The sequence below is a fragment of the Glycine max genome, chromosome 7, assembly GCF_000004515.6.
Source record: "Glycine max cultivar Williams 82 chromosome 7, Glycine_max_v4.0, whole genome shotgun sequence".
Lineage (NCBI taxonomy): Eukaryota > Viridiplantae > Streptophyta > Magnoliopsida > Fabales > Fabaceae > Glycine > Glycine max.
Window position 1 is genome coordinate 38,675,938 of NC_038243.2, and position 18,465 is coordinate 38,694,402.

Consider the following 18,465-nt stretch of genomic DNA (forward strand, 5'->3'; position numbering starts at 1 on the left):
ACTTTATTTTCCCGTTTTTATTGTTAATTATTACCTTGTCTTTATTTTTTAACTTGTTTAATAGAATATCTTCTTTTGGCCTCTGATTTCTTAATTGATTTTTCATATCTCAAGCATGATTCTTCCATTCTCAAACATTTTTCCAAAGACGCTATTGATCTGGAAGCTCAGTAGAGCCTGAAATGTTTACCTTTTATTTCAGTTCTCTTATTTTTGGTTAAAATATGTTTGAGCTCCTGATATATAGCCAGTTTTACCTTTGTTCTCATATATTTTTCCTTCTAGCACTTGTGCTAACATATGTGACATGCTAGCATGTAAACCTATAACCAACTTAACAGAAGTTAACAATAAAGACTTATGATAAATTTTCAAACATCAAGAACAAAAAGATAGAAAAAGAATTATTAGGAATAAAACTCAAGTATATATAAGAAACACTAAAATATTTTAGCCTTTAATTTTTAAAGTGATGGGATGAATATTCAAGATTTCAGTTGAGTTTTATCTATAACTAACTTTTAACTTGATCAATTCTACCACTAGCGGCACAAGAGTCATTAGCTTTTTTTATCACGTGAGAAAACTCACACATGAGAGAGATGAAAAAACGTGAGTTCCACTGATTTCAACTTTAACTCTGCTCTAAATGACATTCACCAAACATGACGACCTATTTTCGTTTGCTTAAAATCACACTTACCAAACAGACACTAAGGCTTGGCGTCTCCTAACTTGATTCTCGACAAATTTTAAGTAATAAGGTAGAAATCTAAACACAAGAAAGTTTTTATATTAGTATTATTCATTACAAGCAATAGAGTTGTCCGTTTTAACAGTACAATTGTATTGTTCCACTGATTTTAAAATCCAGTTTATTTAACACATGCACAAATCTAAATACAGCACACATAGCTTTCATTGAGGTGATCCTAAATACAAGCTCAAGAAACATGATAGCCATAAACATTCAAACATGTCTCAGGGACTGTGTCATCATGGTTGTGAACTCGTCCATGTCAACCATGCCATCTCCGTCAGTGTCCACAGCTCTCACCATTCGCCGACAGTCCTCAATGCTGCACCTTTCTCCCAGCCTTCCTAGCGTTTCTTTAACTTCTTCAGCACTTATTCTACCGTCGCCATTCCTATCAAACGTCCTAAATGCACTATGTATATCCATCGTCCTAACCCCACCACCCTTGTTCTGAGCTTCCATAAATTCCTTGAAGTTGATGAATCCATCTCCATCCAAATCAACCACCCTGAAAATATTTGGCACTTCATGAACCGAGTCCCCCATGCCTAGAGCCTTCATGGTGGCTTTGTACTCCTGTTGAGAAATTTTCCCATCTTTATTGGAATCAAATTTGTCAAACACCTGCTTCATCTCATCAGCATTAGGCTGAAGAAACACACCCTTAAGCCCAGAGTTCTGCCTGTCCCGGGAGAACAGGCGCGATGGCTTCCTCAGGTATTTTCTCCTTGAGAGGTTGTATTGGAAGTCAAGGAAACTTGTCTTTGACATTTTATGCTGCGATGAATTTCATTTGACAAGAAAACAGGATATGGCCTTTTATATTAGCAAGAAATGGGAAGAGGCGGTGACATGCCCCTCAGCAGTACGAAACTTAAGATGCTAAATGAAAATGCAGGATATGAAAAGAATGGTGTGCGACAAAAGATAAGCATAATTTATGGAAAAGAATATATTCTTTCCAAAAGATACAAGTGTGTTTTCCTATCTTACTTTGTGGGGATATTTTTTTATCAAGTCAGTATTCTAGTGGTACAATCTTTACCAAGTCTAATCGTATCAATGTTCATTTACGTATTATTTTGAGGAACTACTATGGAAGAATAACTCATCAACATAAATAAAGTACAAATTCCCGAGGTGGAGAAAGGGAATAAAACAAGAATCTAAGACTGAGGGGTCCGAGAGGACCATCAACCATCATGGTGGTTTTCCATTCTCCAAATCCTCCATTACATCAATATCCTTGCGAGCTGTTATCTTCTGCACGTAACCTGCAAAACAGACATTAGGCAAATTACTCCAACTTGACATTCTTGAAAATAACAGTGAAGATAAAAAGAACATATGGAATTTCAGAAAGTTGACATGGAATTATGGTCACTCAGGAATGTTTTTGATAGAAACATCATGCATGTCCAATTGTCCATTAAGTCCGTGTGTCACTATTAGGAAAAGGTTTACTAGTAAAGCAGATAGTTTGCATCTAAGGAAAAAACACTTAAAACATGGGATAACCCATTTATATAAAAGAAATTCTAAGATGACCCCCAAGCAACACAAATATATTGATTTGTATTTTTATAACTAATGGCTAATGTGGTATATATTCAATAGTAAAAGGAACCTGAGAATGTATCCTTACAAGAAAGGTATACCCACTACAGGGAAGGGAGGGATACGATGCACACATTATATTCCTATCTAAAATACAACTTCAATATACAACAAAGCCTCTATCATCAACCCCTCACATCACATGTTTCACCATAGTATAAACCAAAAGGGAACAGGAAACATCCTAAACAGCAGAAGACTGTACAAAAGTGGTCACTTGGTATATTTCAGTAACTACGCCATGTGGGATATACCAACACTTCTGATGCATTAAAAAAATACAAGACTGAAATTAACAGTATATGATAAAGGAAGTTATGATTCAAACTAACTACAGGCAAAAGGAAACTAGAAAAGCAAGGGCACTATTTTAAGGTATCCCTTGAAATCTTTCTTTGTAATTGTGATGATGGGTGGAACAAAATCTACCAAACTCTTATGTTGGAAGTCATAAATTAGATGCTGTAATTCATATGACAACGAGACAGGAATCCTAATTCATATTGCATAACAACTCAAAGTCACAAAGAGAAACATCCTCCCCACCATCAAGCAATATTTTTTTCACCATACAGAGAAGTTGGGAAAAAGCTCAATGGAAATTAAGTGGAAACATTCTACATTAGAATGGCTAACTTGAATAGCAAACTTTCTAATATAATCTAAGACTTCAAATCTATAAAATGGAAAATTATGGTTAATAGTGCACCATAGCAATTTAGCATCGTGTCACATGGCCTGAATGCACAAGAAGTGGCATCGTATTCCATTATTATCAAGAGATGATAGAAGCCTGAATTGTGGGAAAATAGCAAACAAGTCACAACCATCATGGTTGATATGGTTAACAAGCCATCATCTCAATTACAACAACCAAACACAGCACCTCAGCCTCATTCTCTCCTCGTTATTATTGGCTTGTTATTCGATTGATGGTGATTGTGTCTCTAGGCCACGAATTTTGATTATTAATGATATGTTCTTAATTTTGGGTAACCTTTGATTTTTTAGCACTTATATGAGTAAAGTACAAATTACATACTTTTTCCATTATTTTCAGTATAACACTATTCTGATACAGTACTTTTGGGGTCAGCAGCTCTGCACTGTGATCAGGGATCTATTGATAACTATGGGCAAAATAACTTTGCCCAAAGTCATAAATCAGATGACATGAATGGGGCATGGCTATAGCCATGCAATACATTAAATAAAGGTGCCTTGAATGAAAAAAAACAAAACATAAGCAGCAAAACAGTCCGTCTATGCTACATGTGAGCTAATTTAGCATGTTCACAGTTCACTTGAGAGATAAAATTATATCATGTAAATGATTTTTCATATAAAAGAATTTATTAAAACAGAAAAGAAGGTACAAAAGTGAAAGGATAAAAATTCCTCAAGAATTATATATAACAAAAATAAAAGGTTTGAAAAAGTACTAAGAACAAGAAACAGGTAATACAACAAGTCAATCTCTCTATTCTAACAAAGAAAACCCCACCCCCCATAGAAGACCAGTAGCAGAACACTAAAACGAAACTCGGTGAACTGATTGGATCCCAAAAAAACTTGAGGTAACAAACACCCAATAGAGATTCTAGCATTTCTTTCCAACTAGATACGTCAGATAATTGCCAATTGAGCAGTGTCAAAGCCTTTGTAGCACCTATGCTGGTGCCAAATCTTCTAAATTAACACACAAGAACCGCTGGAGATCCTTGGGGAAAACCCAATCAGCCAGTTGTTTTCTCAAGTTTTAGCTATCACTCTTCTACCCTCTTCTATGTTGAAACAGTTAAGAAGGTAGAAAACTAAATTTACCGAAAAATCATGCCACTCAACAATTAATAATGTCATTGTGTGTAGTTAGGAGAGTTAGATGGATCCAATTTCTTAGAATCAAACAAAAGAATAAAGAGAAAATTCTCAAAATAGGTTGTTGTCATGACAAAAAGAACCAACAGGAGAATACTCATCCTCTAAATAAGCTAGTGTCACTGCCTAGTGGTGGGGGTTGAGGGTAGAATGCATGAGGTTGTAGGTTCGAACCTCAGTGCGACCATTGTGCATAAAAAAATTCAAAAACAAAAGGCTAGTGCCACATATATAGCATTTTTTAGGCAACCGGGCAAACACATTTACGTAGCCATGACATTTAAAGGTCATAACATAACACTCAACACATGTTCATCAAAAATAAGATTCACAACTTCATGATTAATCCCCCCACCCCTTTATCCAACACAAGTTATCACGAATAAAAAAGGCAAGGCATGTTGAAGGCAAATGTAATACCAATTCCCATGCAAGGAATGCATTTGCAGGTAACCGCTTTCCCTCTCTTGCCATAGTAGCTCACATATCCCGATCCTTGGCAACTACGGCACTTCCCAGTCCATTCATACACCACCTCTTTACAATCCTACAATACAATACAAGCCACACATTTCAAAATCAAAAAATAAAAATAAAATGTTAACTAGTTAAATTACTCAAACAGAACTAACTCACAATGCAAATAAGGAATCAAAAGAGACTAAAACCTGAATTTGGGGATCGCATTGGAGGCGCTTATCAATCTCTTCTTGCGAAACGGGCGAGGAATCGGGATACGTCATTGGAAGGGGAAGAGGCTCAGTGTCGTTGTCCAAGTAACTCTCATTCTTCCGAGACCATTTCTTCACCCTTATCGGCTCGTTTCCACCGCCGCGCCGTCCTTCCACGACGAGTCCTGCGCCGTCGGGAAACTGGCCTATTCTTAGGCCGCCAGCGACGGACTGGAAGAAGGAGGGGCCCGCGGAGAGGTCTCCGGCGGCGGCGCGGCACCGGAAGGACGAAGGATTGCCGGGGAAGAAGAGGTTGCTCGCGGCATTGGTAGCGAACATTCGCAGAAAAAAATGAACCGAAAGGAAAAGAGTGGAGTTCTTATTTTTTCTGGGGAAATGTGCAAATGTGAGGGGAATTATTATATTTATCTGCGTAATATTATAGATTGGTATTTTCAGTATTATGGTAATGGTGTGCAGAAGCACCGAAGCAGAGACCAGAGAGTATTTTTTATTATCGGATATATTTAAATTTAATTATTTATTATTATAAACGGATTTTATTTTATGATTGCTTCTCTCTTGATCGGATGAATTTGTGATTCGCTGCTATTAGTTGAAGTGGTAGGTTTCCTTATGATATGTTTGCCTAAAAGAAAGAAAATAGAAAGAAACAAAAATACCAATAATTATATTTTTTTTAATTAAGAGAAAGAAAATAAAAATTCACTTATAGACACAAAAGTTAAAATTTTTCTTTTCTTGCACTTTTCTTCTGATTTAAATGTCAATTTTTTTTGTTTTTTTTTTCACTCTTTTCCTCGTTTCAAACTAGGGTTAAGTTGAACATGAACATGGAAAACAAGGGCCGCGCGAGATACAACGACATTTAATCAGAAATAATTTTAGTATTTTAATTAATATTTTATATCAATTATTGAAAATATATGTATTTGATTTAGTTTATTTTAAAATAAATTACTGCATGTTTATATCATTTTATTGTTTTAAAATAATTATTATTATCCTATAAATAATCATCATTAAATATACAGTAAATAAATGTTACTAAACAAACTTTTTAGTACCTTCTTGATAGTTTTCAATGTTTTTTGAAACATTATTTTAAGTAGCATTTTTTAAAATATTAGTTTCTAACTTCTAACTTTTTATATTTTCTTATATTTTTATCCTCAATAAATTTATTTAATTTCCTAGTTACATTTTTAAAATAAATCAATATTTTATTATTTTTATGTCATTTTACACGTTTTATCTCTTTCAATAGCTAGTTTTATCAAACATTTATAACTAAGTAATTAATTTTTTAGTTTTAACTAGCAGCTAGCTTTTCCACCTTCGGTTAACTTTTTAACTAATTTTGTCAAATATAACCTTTGTCACATGTTAAACCAATGATGTAATTTTACACTAGGCTAAAATGTAATTTTCATCCCCTATTTTTTCAAATTTACAATTTAAGTTTTTTAATTTTTAATTGAGACATTTCATTTTTCACTTTTAAAAAAATGTGATTTTAGTCTTCTCATTTTTTAATTGAGAAATTTCATCCCCCAATTCTAGAAAAATATGTGATTTTAATTTCCATGACCAATTTCAAACATTGGTTGTGTACTTTTTAATTCTTTCTTTTATAAATTAATATTGGTTGTGTACTTTTTAATTCTTTCTTTTATAAATTAATGTTATTAGTAAGTAAATAATTAAAATAAGATTTGCCACATACTAATCAATTATAAATTTATTACCCTTAAAATAGTTGATTTTAAAAAAATAGGAAACCAAAATTATATTTTAACCCCTTACATTATAATCGAAATGAAAAAAAATTGAAATTGTGTTGTCATTGGTCGGTGAGATGTGCGGATAATTGAAAAAAAAAGAGCAACTCAATAGTTGAATCTATTACGTAAAGTAGTAAGATTTATTCTTTTGAATTGTTTCTTATCTAAATAAGATTTATTTTTCTAATCGAATTTAATTTTAGTATTATAACTTGAAATATTATAATCAATATGTTATATTATATCAAATATTAATATGTATAACTTGAAATAAGTATGTATTTAATTGAGGTATTAAATTTCAAAATTATTTTATATTTATTAAATAAATTCAAGTTAACTATATTTTAAAACTTAAAATTTATATAATAATAAATATTTAATTTGTGTAAAATTTAGCATGTATATTCAAGATCGGATATTGTATTATTATAAATGAATTTACATTAGCAAATATCCTTGGTGTGTGAATTTTTCTTCCAAAACACAAGAAGGCAGATAAATAATCTGACCATGATTTTGGAGAGAATTAATATAGGTCCACTTCATTAACAATAGATTCTTTCAATCATATTCTATCAAATATTTACTCAATATATATCACCATATAATTACACATATGCGTCTAATTTTTGCAGCAATAGCTTGCAATCATAATTCCCACGTGATACAGAAATAATGGGATTGGTATATGGTGCCAATTAATTACTTCTCGTCCCATTAGACACTATGATTGTATTAAAGCCTCTTCAGTCACGTACAAAACCTGTCGAATTTGCAATGGCTTGTGCTCATTCTCACGGATGAATCTCTAGAGCCATCTTACCAAAAACACACAATTATAGTTAGTAATTTGTGAACTTTAGAGGAACTCTATTAATGTTAGTTATAGTTAATACTAGCATAGATACAAAAGTATAGTGTTGCGCTTACTTGTTCTACTTTCACTTCGCTTTGCTTTAAATTAGTGTTTGGTGACTTATTCTCAAAATCTGACTCACTGGTTTTACAGTCACCATTTGTCACAGAGCACACACAAGTTAGTAGGCAACTCTTGATAGATGTGAGAAAAGGAAGAGAAAGAATGGGAAAAATGAAGAGTGAATGTGACATGATCCATTGAAGATATTTGTCAAACCCAATGGGGTTGTAACTGGTTAGCTAAGGCATCATAGAGAGACAGAAGAAAAACATTTTAGTGGTTTTGTTCTGAAATTGTAAAATCTTACATTATACGCAGTTTTGGGAGTTTCTTTGTTGATGGAGGAAGTGGTCCTTCAAAGTTGTTCTTCTCCAAATGCCTTGGATTTAACCAAGATCAAAGAAAAAAAGGGAGTTAAAGATCAAGAAATCTCAGAAATTAAGAATAATGTGACATGATGCATCTTAATTTTTGGGCCACATACAATGTTTCTAACTCCTTCAGTCCACTCAAATCTGGGATAGTGCCTGAGAGTTTGTTTTCCCCAAGCCACCTATAACCAAATATTCACAAAGTGACTTGATTCAGTTGTTTGAAAAAACAAAAAGAAGGAATCACTTGTATTGGAATATTTGAAGTAAGAGGGCAACATTCCATACAAATGCTCTAGTGCACTTAGACGGCCAAGAGTTGGAGGAAGTGACCCTGACACTCCAGCATTTGTCAAATTCCTTCACATTTACAAAAAACAAAACATGTGAATCCACCATTAGACATATGAAAGGCACAAGAAAATGACAATTGTTACTAGATGCATTTTTCCACTCTCAATGAATTAAGTCAAATTAAGATTACTTCAGAGGAATTTAATTATTGTTGTGGCCTATTAGTGAACTTACAGTGTCGTGACTCGTGCATGGAAACCATTAGAGCATGTAACTCCAGTCCAAGAATTTCCCTTAGGTAGGCAAGGATCACCATGCCAATCAGCAGGAGGATTCTGAATGCTTCTTGCCAAATCTTCCATTGCAATTACTAAGGATAACCACAACAACTAAGTGATTCAACAACTAGCTTATTGATTGTAATATAGGTTATGTTTGCATAAATTTCTCCATAAGTATTTATAGGAGAAGAAAATAAGAAAGCAAAACAAGTTGAACTTCTCTTATAAATGAAAATCAATTTATGCATTTTAGAGTTTGGAGAAGTTAGACGAAGAACTTCTATAAGTGCATAAATTGATTTTAACTTGTAGGCGGAATTCAATTCATTTTACCTCCTTGTTTTCTTCTCAAATGCTTATAACAAACTTTATTCAAACATGACCTCAGTCAAAGACATTGCAAAATAGTGAGATTAGTAAGTTACCATCTCTAGTATGAGTTCGACCACCAAGAGGTAGAACTTGATAAATTTCCCCGGCATTGATCACAGGTCCAACAGGTATTCCACTACCAGGGGTCAATGTAATTTTGGTCTGCCCTGAGAGTGGCCATTTTGCAGCATAAACAGTGACACCCTTAGTTGTGGCATTGAGGCTGGAAAAGAAGGTGTGGCCATTAATAGAAACATCAAAAATTCTCCAGCTGTAAGGGCTTGGATTTCTGTTGTCCTGAAAATAGAGGGAAATGTAGTAATAGGTGCTGGGAAGGGACATAGGAGGCCACTGAATCTCAAGTGTCTTCCCCCGACTAGTTGTCATTGCAGAACTGAATGCTTTCACTGGAGGTTGATTCCAAAAGTCTGAAGAAGTCACATTTGAATGGCTTTCCACAACAAGATTCTGGTCCTTGTATGGTTGCCACATCCGGTTTAATTTGTCATCTGGAAAACTAGGTCCACAAATAAACATTTTAATGATCAGAACTCTCATCATACCTATAATTCTGTATTTTCTATACCATTCATGTAAACACATATCGAGAATAAATCAAATATAAATTGGCACTCTAAAATATTTTTATATTATTATTTAATTATAAATTATTATATATGATAAACTTATATTTTTTATAATAATTATTTTAAAAGTTATATCAATAATGTGTTAACACTGGATGCTAATGAAAATTTATGATAAACTTTTTTTTAGCACCTACCCTCAATGCCAATGAAAATTCATGGTCAACTTCTTCCTTTCGAAGCACCCTACTCCCTAGAAGAAGTTGAATCTGTTTTGCTTCTTTGAAAGAGAGAGATGTTCAAACTACTAGACGATGGAGACATACTTGCCCCATACTACGTTGATGGTATGAACAACTTTTTTAAAAATTTGTCTGGTTAAATATCATATAATAATTTATATTTATTGTTATTGGTTCTTATGATAACAAGAGTTACATTCACTATACCCCATATATACAAAATTAAATTATTTTACCCCATACTCTAAAATTAATTAAAAGCAATACTCTAAAGAAAAATAAAAAGAAGAAACATTCAATTACCTAATGATATCTTCAGCTCCAAAGGCATGCCTGGCAACGGTTAGAAGGGCATATTTGTTAAAGTCGGTAGGATTATAAAAAGAAGCATCCAACCTCTTCACCTCCAAGGCCGAAATGAAGGGGCTTGCGCCACCCGTGTGTGCATTCCTTGCCAAGCACACACTCAAAGTCTTCCCCGATGGCACCACCACAATATCAAAGTAAGAACTAAGACCTTTGGCATAATCCTCTGTGGTGTTCACAACACTCCATCTTGTCCCTTCAATGATTTGATCAAACACCGGAGGCTGCTTATTCCTTCCATCAAAACCTCCATAGTAGTACATTGTCTTCACAAGGTATTTGCTGCCTTTAATGACGGGCAATGAATAACAATATTTTTTAGCCGACGTGTCGGGAAAGTATCGCAATGTTGAGAGTATTGGCAACAAGTCTGGCTTGTTGATGGTGGTGGTTTTGCCCACCTTGATGTAACTTTCATCAGGAATGTATGTGAGATTGTCTACCGTTACCTCTTTGGTGCCCCCACAGTCTAAGAAATAAGCTGCATGCATGCGTAAATTCTCCATGGTTAGGGTAGATGCATGAGGACATCTCTTTGATTTTCATTGTCAACATTACGCATAAAAAAATAATCTCCATGTTACAAAATTTTCATGCATTTAAGGGTAAGGACTTAAAAAATAGTTCATGACCGATTTCAGTTGTAACATGAAAGGATTTTGGAGTTTATGTGGCCGTAACACAATCACAATTGAAGCATTAGCCTTTAAATTTTGTCAATATTAAAAATCACAACAAAACTATGACCACGATGCAATTTTGAAACCGTATATGATTTTATATCATGCATTGAGTAATGATATATAAACATCAATATTTCATTAACATTTTTTTATGATTATCATATCATATTATCTGTCATGTTTACACTTTTTTCTCCTCTCACTTTCCCTCTAATAAATGTTAAATAGGATTTGGTGTCTATGATTATTTTCCTCATGCATTTATGGGTGCAATCAAAATACCTGGAAAAAGGTATTAAATTGTGTACATATTAGAAATAAAGAAAGAAAAAACTTAACCCATTAATCTATGAACATAGTGAATGCAAATTCATTATCTTGTTGGGGGGCTTAATTTGAGTATTAATATAATTTGTACCTAGAGGGATTGAAGCTAGGGCAGAGTGGGCGAGGACAGAAATAATGACAAGCCACAGGAGGAAGACGGAGGGGCTCATATTGTCATAAGCCACTGCCCCACCTGAGAGCATGCGATTTGGGAAGGTTTTTTTACGGTTTTGTTGAAAACAAAAGAGAAAGAGAATGGCATGGCCTGGTTTCACATTCACAAGGGTTGACACGTCCAAGGCTCTCCTGAAAGATAGTGATAGTCATGGCTTGACTTGGTCATATGTCCATCCATTCTGTAATTTATAAAGCGACATTAGCGTTAGTTGGTATTACGGGCAAATAGTTTCTTTGGATTATTGAATAGAGTTATATTAATTATTCTAGGAATATAATAATTTTATAATATTATTTTTCTAATTTTTGTTATCTATGTTTGTAATCGTACAAATAAAAAATTACATGTTAATATACATGAGTCCTTGACATGTTTCTCTTGTATTTCTGTTCCGATAATGAAAGTTAAAAGATCGAAATATTTGTTATTAATTTTTTTGGTAATTAAATCCTAAAAGTTTGGGTCTTTCTTAGAAATAATCCTCTCGGGACATCCTACCAAAGGTAAACATGGAAAGGAATATTTAGTTCCTGACTCCAACTATAGTTAAGGACTAAATTCTCTTTGTTAATAATGTTAGGGACCAAATTGATTGATGATGTCAATGACATAAATTAAATTGATTGATGGTAATCAAAGTTAGGAATTAAATTTGATTTTTCATAATTAAGAACCAAATTGATTGGTGATATCAATTTCAAGGACGAAATTGATGTTTTACTTAGAATTAGAAAGGATTAAAAGTGGCAAGACAAGAAAAATGTGAATGATGGTGCACTGAGGATCACATTTTTTTCATGGAAGGCAAGACAAGAAAAATAAAATCTCAAATTGCCAGTTGTATGTCATTGTTCCATAGGATTCACTTTTCAAGTTTTATCCTTGAAGACTTGGAAAAGTGCTTCAGATTTGGCAAATCTACATCCTAATAAGTGGAGTCTATTTTTCATTGAATATAAGCCAAGCCTAAAAGATAAAATTCAACCCTAAATCTTCAAAAGAGAAAAAGAGAAGGGTGGCAAACAACACAAAAGAACGTTATGCAATGGGGATCCACACAAAAACAAGCACAACATTTATTTAAGATTTTAACAATTTTTTGTCATATTTTCATTCAAAACTCTAGTGATGGCTATGAAATACAATTACATGTAAAAAAGATTGGGGTATATCCAAATCCTACCAGGCAATATGACAATGGTTGAATAATGTAAGCTGCACAAGTTAATGTCCATCATTTTAACAAGAAACATATATAGTTGTATAAAATTGCACAAGCAACTGTATGAGTTCAACTGGTTATTATTTAAACTTTTTTTCAATAATTATATACAGCTACGTGCACAATTTGTCAATTAGAAAATAGCCATAAAAGATGCAAACATCTCATCTTAATGGATGGGAATGATAGCAATAGCCTAACCCTAAATGATTAGAGTACAAAACACGGGTTTGGCATTGTTGAACCATGGAATTGACATTGTGACCTAGATTTGTTGATTTCTTGCCAACACTCTTTATGACTTCTCATTTTGTCTACCTGTCTCCGTGTCTCTCTCAGTATTCAAGCAACAACAGTAAGCAAAAATTTCCTTCACCATGATGCATGAGCATGACAACTGATTTCATGCTAAGAATTTGTATTATAAATCTATAAAATAATAATCCTAAAATTATAATTTGATGACAAAAATAAAAAAATGACCTACCAATATAAAGAAAGTTGTAGAGAGGAATGCCTTGAGTACAAAAAGCATAACACTCAAAGCCACAATCTAATATATCTAATGTAAAGGAGTAGTATGTGGAAATGTCCAAAATGGACATCTTTTATCATTGACACTTGGCTTACTAATTGAAAAAATTGTAATTTTAACAATACATATGACTTCAGTACTCTATCTTCTCCCTTTTTTTTCTTATATTCTAAAGCCTTCCCCACTAAATGGAGTCTTTTCACTTTCTCTTTCTTTTTTCCTGTGACTCAGTTTAAGATGGAAAGACCAAAAGGTTCACACAAATGTTCTTCCATCCTTTATACTAAAAGTGCTTCATCATTGTTGTCGTCTTGGCAGACGTGCTTCTTCCATCAATCATGTGGAAGCACTGAAGAGATTTTGACAAAGAAGATATTTGACAAAGAAAAGATCTTGAAGCCATCGAGAGGACTTGCATGTTCAAAACTAGGTATTGATTTTTCTCGAGTTTGTTGTTGATTTTGTTGTTGATATTCTCTGTTTGTTCCTATCAATGATGAAATTGATGATGAAACCCCTCTACACAAATATGTGTGTGTGTTAAAATTAATGGTTAAAATTTCCAATTTTCCTCACATATTTACTCTCTTAAAAATATATACCTTGAAACCATTCATGCTAATTTTTCTTAGATAAAGCTACTTCCATTGTTAGGAAATATCAAAGGTTGCTCGATAAAGTTTAATGGCATTGCTTTTTCTGGTTTCATTGTATATATAACTATGACACAACTGTCATGGTTAAGCATGATGTGCAAGGACAAAGAAATTAGTCTAAACAGATTATATCATTAAAAAAAATATTTTGTTTTAGTAATATTGAACATGACAAAAAATTCCCTCTCAAAGTTTGTTACAAATAATTTTATGTTCCTAAGTTTCACTTGAAAGTAAAGGAACTTTTGTATTTCAATAAATTTTTAATACAAGCACCAATCACAATTTAATTGACTAACCCCTATTAAGGGAAATAACAAAAGAGGAAATGGAATTGTCAAAGAAGGTATCTCCTGCAAGATATTTACTACATTTTATGTTCTTTGTTGTTTGAAATGCACAATTCGAGGGATGATGTGTTATAGGAAAGCTCAGCAGGAGGTAGGGACAAATAACTACATGGTTTCCCTTACGTTAGTATGTTACTATGTTTATAATTTTTTTCTTCCCATAATATAGATTTGGAGGCTGCAATAGGTTGTGAATTATCCCCTAAGGCACATGCCCAGGCGGATCTTAAGTTGACTTATGGTAAGCAGAAAGAAGAGCAAAAGCCTGAGGCCGCTAATATTGCTTTAATTATGCAAAGGTGGGTTCAATAATTATATGGATCAAACTTCATGTATTTTCTTAATTATTGAATGTTCAAGTCTATAGTTGCTTCTTTTTTACCCCAATTATTTATGATTTCAGAAATGAAGCTCTTCGGGTCATTTTCGTTGTTGTTGTTGAAACTTCAAAAAAGGGAAAAGTGAAAGCTCATATCAACGGGAAGCACAATGTGTTATTCTTCTACACTTTTTGTATATACATAAGCATTTTATACTATTTATATGTATACTTTAGTTATGATTTAGGACATAGGGCTCTTCTTAAGTCTGGTTGAAAAGACGTAGCTGTTAATCTGTTGTAACAAGAATATGATAACTATTTTACTTTTGCTAGCTTCTGTTATTGAATTAGATTGCCATAATTGCTTTGGTTGCTTTCTTTTACTTTTCCTACCTCCCTTTAGTTTATAGATAAAATACGCCCTTTTCAGATTTTGTTTTTTTTTTCTTTGAAGCTTAGGTATGGCTTCCAAACACATCTTGAAAGAGCTCAACAATCTGTAGAAGGATCCTTTTATGTCATGCAAATAAGCTTCTTGATCCTTTTTTCTGATTTTTTCATCTTTTTTGTTGGGGTCTATGTAACAAAAACTATTATTTGTGATTATATATTTATATATTTATTGCAGTGTGTTATCTAATATATCTAATGTAATGGAGTAGTCTGTGGAAATGTCCAAAATGGACGTCTTTTATCTTAAATCTAGATTTCATTTTTTAGATTCAGGCATGAGTTTTGTATTAGATTGTGTTGTAACAATTAAATCATTCAAAATATGCTCTTTAGATTGTGGAAATGTCCAAAACACTCAAGATGTCCAAATACTACCACAAATCTAGCTTGGATAGTGGCCAACCTCCAAATCTAAGAATATCTCATTAGAAAAGTTTTTAGCTTTGATTACTAGTCTTGAAATCATAGCATCAGGGTCAAAGATGAATTTCTAACCTAATTTTCCCAATATAGTCAAATTGAAACCATATAGATCACGAAATCCTATTCCATCATCCATCACAATACATAGTAAGGGAAAATTATAAGGATCTAGAAAATGTATGAAATTTGCAAGTTAACAGTAAAATCTGTTTTTTTTTTTTTATGGAAGGCTTGCAAAAGTTGCCCCCAACCCTTGTCAGACGATATGAGAAAATAATGTCTAGTGTAGCCTGCTGTATATTATGTAAGGCGGTTATGGAAAATTGTTGTCATATCTTAATCACATGTCCTACTGGCATAATGTGTTGAATTTCAATTGACCTATGGGACGCTATTGAACCTTTGCTAAATGTAAAAAAAAATCTGATTTGTTCTTTAAAGTATGTTGTGATTGATGAGCTAAACAATATAGTTATGCATCTATTAGATAAAATTCTTAAATTATATCTAGTGTTTATTGTTCATACCCTTATACCTTTTTTATGTGATTTAGATTTAATGTAGTTTTTCTTTGTCAAATTGGTATCGTCATGTTTTGGAATGGCTCCCACAAAACTCCAATCATAGGGATATTACAATCTTAATGATATTTGTTGTTTTTTTTATAAATAAATAAAAGAAGCAAAAAAGGCATATATATATATATATATATATATATATATATATATATATATATATATATTTGTGTGTGTGTGGCACTCGAATCATGTAAGCAACTCTAAGCATCATTCACCAATCTATTTAGATTAATAAGATTGAACTTGTTTTGTAGCTCACTTTTTTTATCCTTCTCCCAAAGAGAACAATCTCTTCTCCAAGAAAGATTCCACTTCCATGTTTATCCCACACATATCCCCATGTTACTGACAGATTATGCTTGTTGTGTTGATATGGAAAACAACCTAGGATTTAAAAATTTTGCTCACCCAACCAAACTATCTGTCCAGAATTTTATCCTCTCCCCATTACCCATTTTCCATCTCTTACCCTCCTCAAACCATTTTGAAGATTCTCGACCCCCACAATCCAAGCATAAACCTCTCCATCAAATTTATGCTTTTGATGTGTAATTAGCATTAATAAGATCCTCGCCACCCACCATACTTAGTGATGGGGAAAACAGGCCAACACAATAACAAACTCAATAACAGAGCAATAGGCAGTGAAAATAAATTCTCCTAAACTCGCAAGAACATGTGAGGAGCACCAATAAAATATAGAGCGCAAAATAGAAATCAAGAGCACACAAGAGACACAATTTGTTTAACGTGGAAAACCCCTCGATGCAAGGGTAAAAACCACAAGTCGTCCAGACCAAAGAAATAACTCTACTATGATCATTAAAGGTACAAGAGAGTCTCCAACAAGTGCACTGAAATGTGCTACAAACAGCTAAATCAAAATAGAGCACCAATGCTTACAATAGAGACAAGAAGATGAAACTCCAAAATGCAAAGTAGAGAATGCGAAACACTTATCTCCCTCTCCAGATATCTTTTTGACAATCCAACCGAACAGTTTGAAGCATCATGGGTGTAGAACCTGCTTTCCAAAAGTCAGCCCAATCCAACAATGAACGAATCCGCAGTTGCAATCTGAAAAACGCTCTCTGGTGGGTGTGTGAAAATCACAATGATTTTCCCTTTCCTTTCTCTCTCAATGTTTTGTAATTGTTTTTCCCTCACAAATGAGTATCTTTCTCACCCTAATTTGACCCCTCTCTACTTAAATAAGTGAGACAAAATTAGCTTTCTCATTTAGGCCTTTACTCCACATAGGAAGGGAGCCTAAAAAACCTAACAAATCTCCCCCTCACAACTATGTGGAGGTGACCGCCAAACCGACGATCTCACAACAAGCTTCAAACTTTCCTCTTAGTAATGCCTTAGTCATCATATCAGCACCATTATCATCAGTATGAATTTTTTGCCAACTCCATCAGCTTAACATCCAAAGCATCTTGTATCCAATGATACCTCACATCAATATTCTTAGACCTACCAAGATGAATAGCACTCTGAATATCCATAAATAGTAGATATTTATCTTAAACAAAACCAAGCTCCAGCAAGAATTTCTTCACCTATAGAAACTCCTTGCATGCTTCGGTAATGGCAATGAATTTTACCTCTGTAGTAGACAAAGCTGCACATTTCTACAGCTTGGACTGACAAGTCATAACTCCCCCTACAAATTTAATCAAATAACCCGAAGTGGACCTCTTGGAATCAATGTCTCTAGCTATATCTGAGTCTAAGTACCCCACCAACATAGGCTTATCACCACCAAAACAAAGCCTCATATCAACAGTACCATGAAGATACCTCAAAATCCATTTCACAGCATTCCAATGCTTTCTACTTGGGTTTGACAACAATTTACTGACTGTACCAACAACATGTGCTATATCTGGTCTTGTGCATACCATTGCATACATCAAACTTCCCACCCCAGATGCATAAGGAACCTGTTGTATATCTAATTTCTCATATTCATTTGATGGAATCTATTTAGAACTCAGCTTAAAATGAGTAGCAAGAGGAGTGATCACCACCTTAGTCTTTTCCATTTGGAATCTTTGTAACACTCTTTTGATGTAGTGTTCTTGTGATAACCACAACTTCTTCTCTTTTCTATCACGCATGATTCTTATACCAAGAATTTGTTTAGCAACTTCCATGTCCTTCATGGCAAATGACTCACCCAATTGCTTCTTCAACCTGTCAATCCTGGAAACATTTTTCCCAACAATAAGCATGTCATCAACATACAATAACAGGATAATGAAGTCATCATCAGAAAAATTTCTAACAAAGACACAATGGTCAGAAGTAGTCTTCCTGTAGCCTTGCTCACACATAACAGACTCAAACTTCTTGTACCACTGCCTCGGAGCCTGCTTCAAACCATATAGGCTCTTTCTTAGCCTATACACATAGTATTCTTTCCCTTCAACATGAAAACCATCAGGTTGCTTTATGTAGATCTCTTCCTCCAAATCACCATGAAGGAAAGCAATTTTTACATCCATATGTTCTACCTCCAAATCAAGAGTAGAAGCCAAACTTAACATGGTTCTAATGGATGACATTT

At 33.6% G+C, this 18,465-nt stretch overlaps 3 protein-coding genes across 4 annotated transcripts; all 3 read right to left on the reverse strand.

Moving 5' to 3' along the window:
- Nucleotides 1-754: 754 nt before the first annotated feature.
- LOC100803158 (CML30-like protein) lies at nucleotides 755-1,548 on the reverse strand. Its single transcript, NM_001289260.2, has one exon. The coding sequence runs from the start codon at nucleotides 1,526-1,528 to the stop codon at nucleotides 971-973; it is 558 nt and encodes a 185-aa protein (NP_001276189.1). The 5' UTR covers nucleotides 1,529-1,548; the 3' UTR covers nucleotides 755-970.
- A 146-nt stretch (nucleotides 1,549-1,694) lies between these two features.
- LOC100819362 (uncharacterized) lies at nucleotides 1,695-5,546 on the reverse strand. Its single transcript, NM_001255605.2, is given in 3 exon segments — nucleotides 1,695-2,031; nucleotides 4,673-4,799; nucleotides 4,921-5,546. Coding segments are annotated over 3 exon segments (543 nt in total). The 5' UTR covers nucleotides 5,263-5,546; the 3' UTR covers nucleotides 1,695-1,957.
- Nucleotides 5,547-7,255: 1,709 nt separating this feature from the next.
- LOC100803695 (probable LRR receptor-like serine/threonine-protein kinase At1g51810) lies at nucleotides 7,256-11,391 on the reverse strand. Of its 2 annotated transcripts, none has more exons than XM_014777567.2 (9): nucleotides 11,265-11,391; nucleotides 10,101-10,644; nucleotides 9,022-9,485; nucleotides 8,550-8,685; nucleotides 8,310-8,381; nucleotides 8,135-8,203; nucleotides 7,958-8,029; nucleotides 7,662-7,728; nucleotides 7,256-7,539 (listed from the first exon to the last, which is right to left on the reverse strand). In XM_014777567.2, the coding sequence occupies exons 1-9, from the start codon at nucleotides 11,374-11,376 to the stop codon at nucleotides 7,456-7,458; spliced, it is 1,620 nt and encodes a 539-aa protein (XP_014633053.1). In that variant the 5' UTR covers nucleotides 11,377-11,391; the 3' UTR covers nucleotides 7,256-7,455. The 2 variants fall into 2 exon arrangements, with proteins under 2 accessions (XP_014633053.1, XP_003528508.2); XM_003528460.4 differs by having other exon boundaries at nucleotides 7,256-7,549.
- Between the last annotated feature and the right edge of the window lie 7,074 nt (nucleotides 11,392-18,465).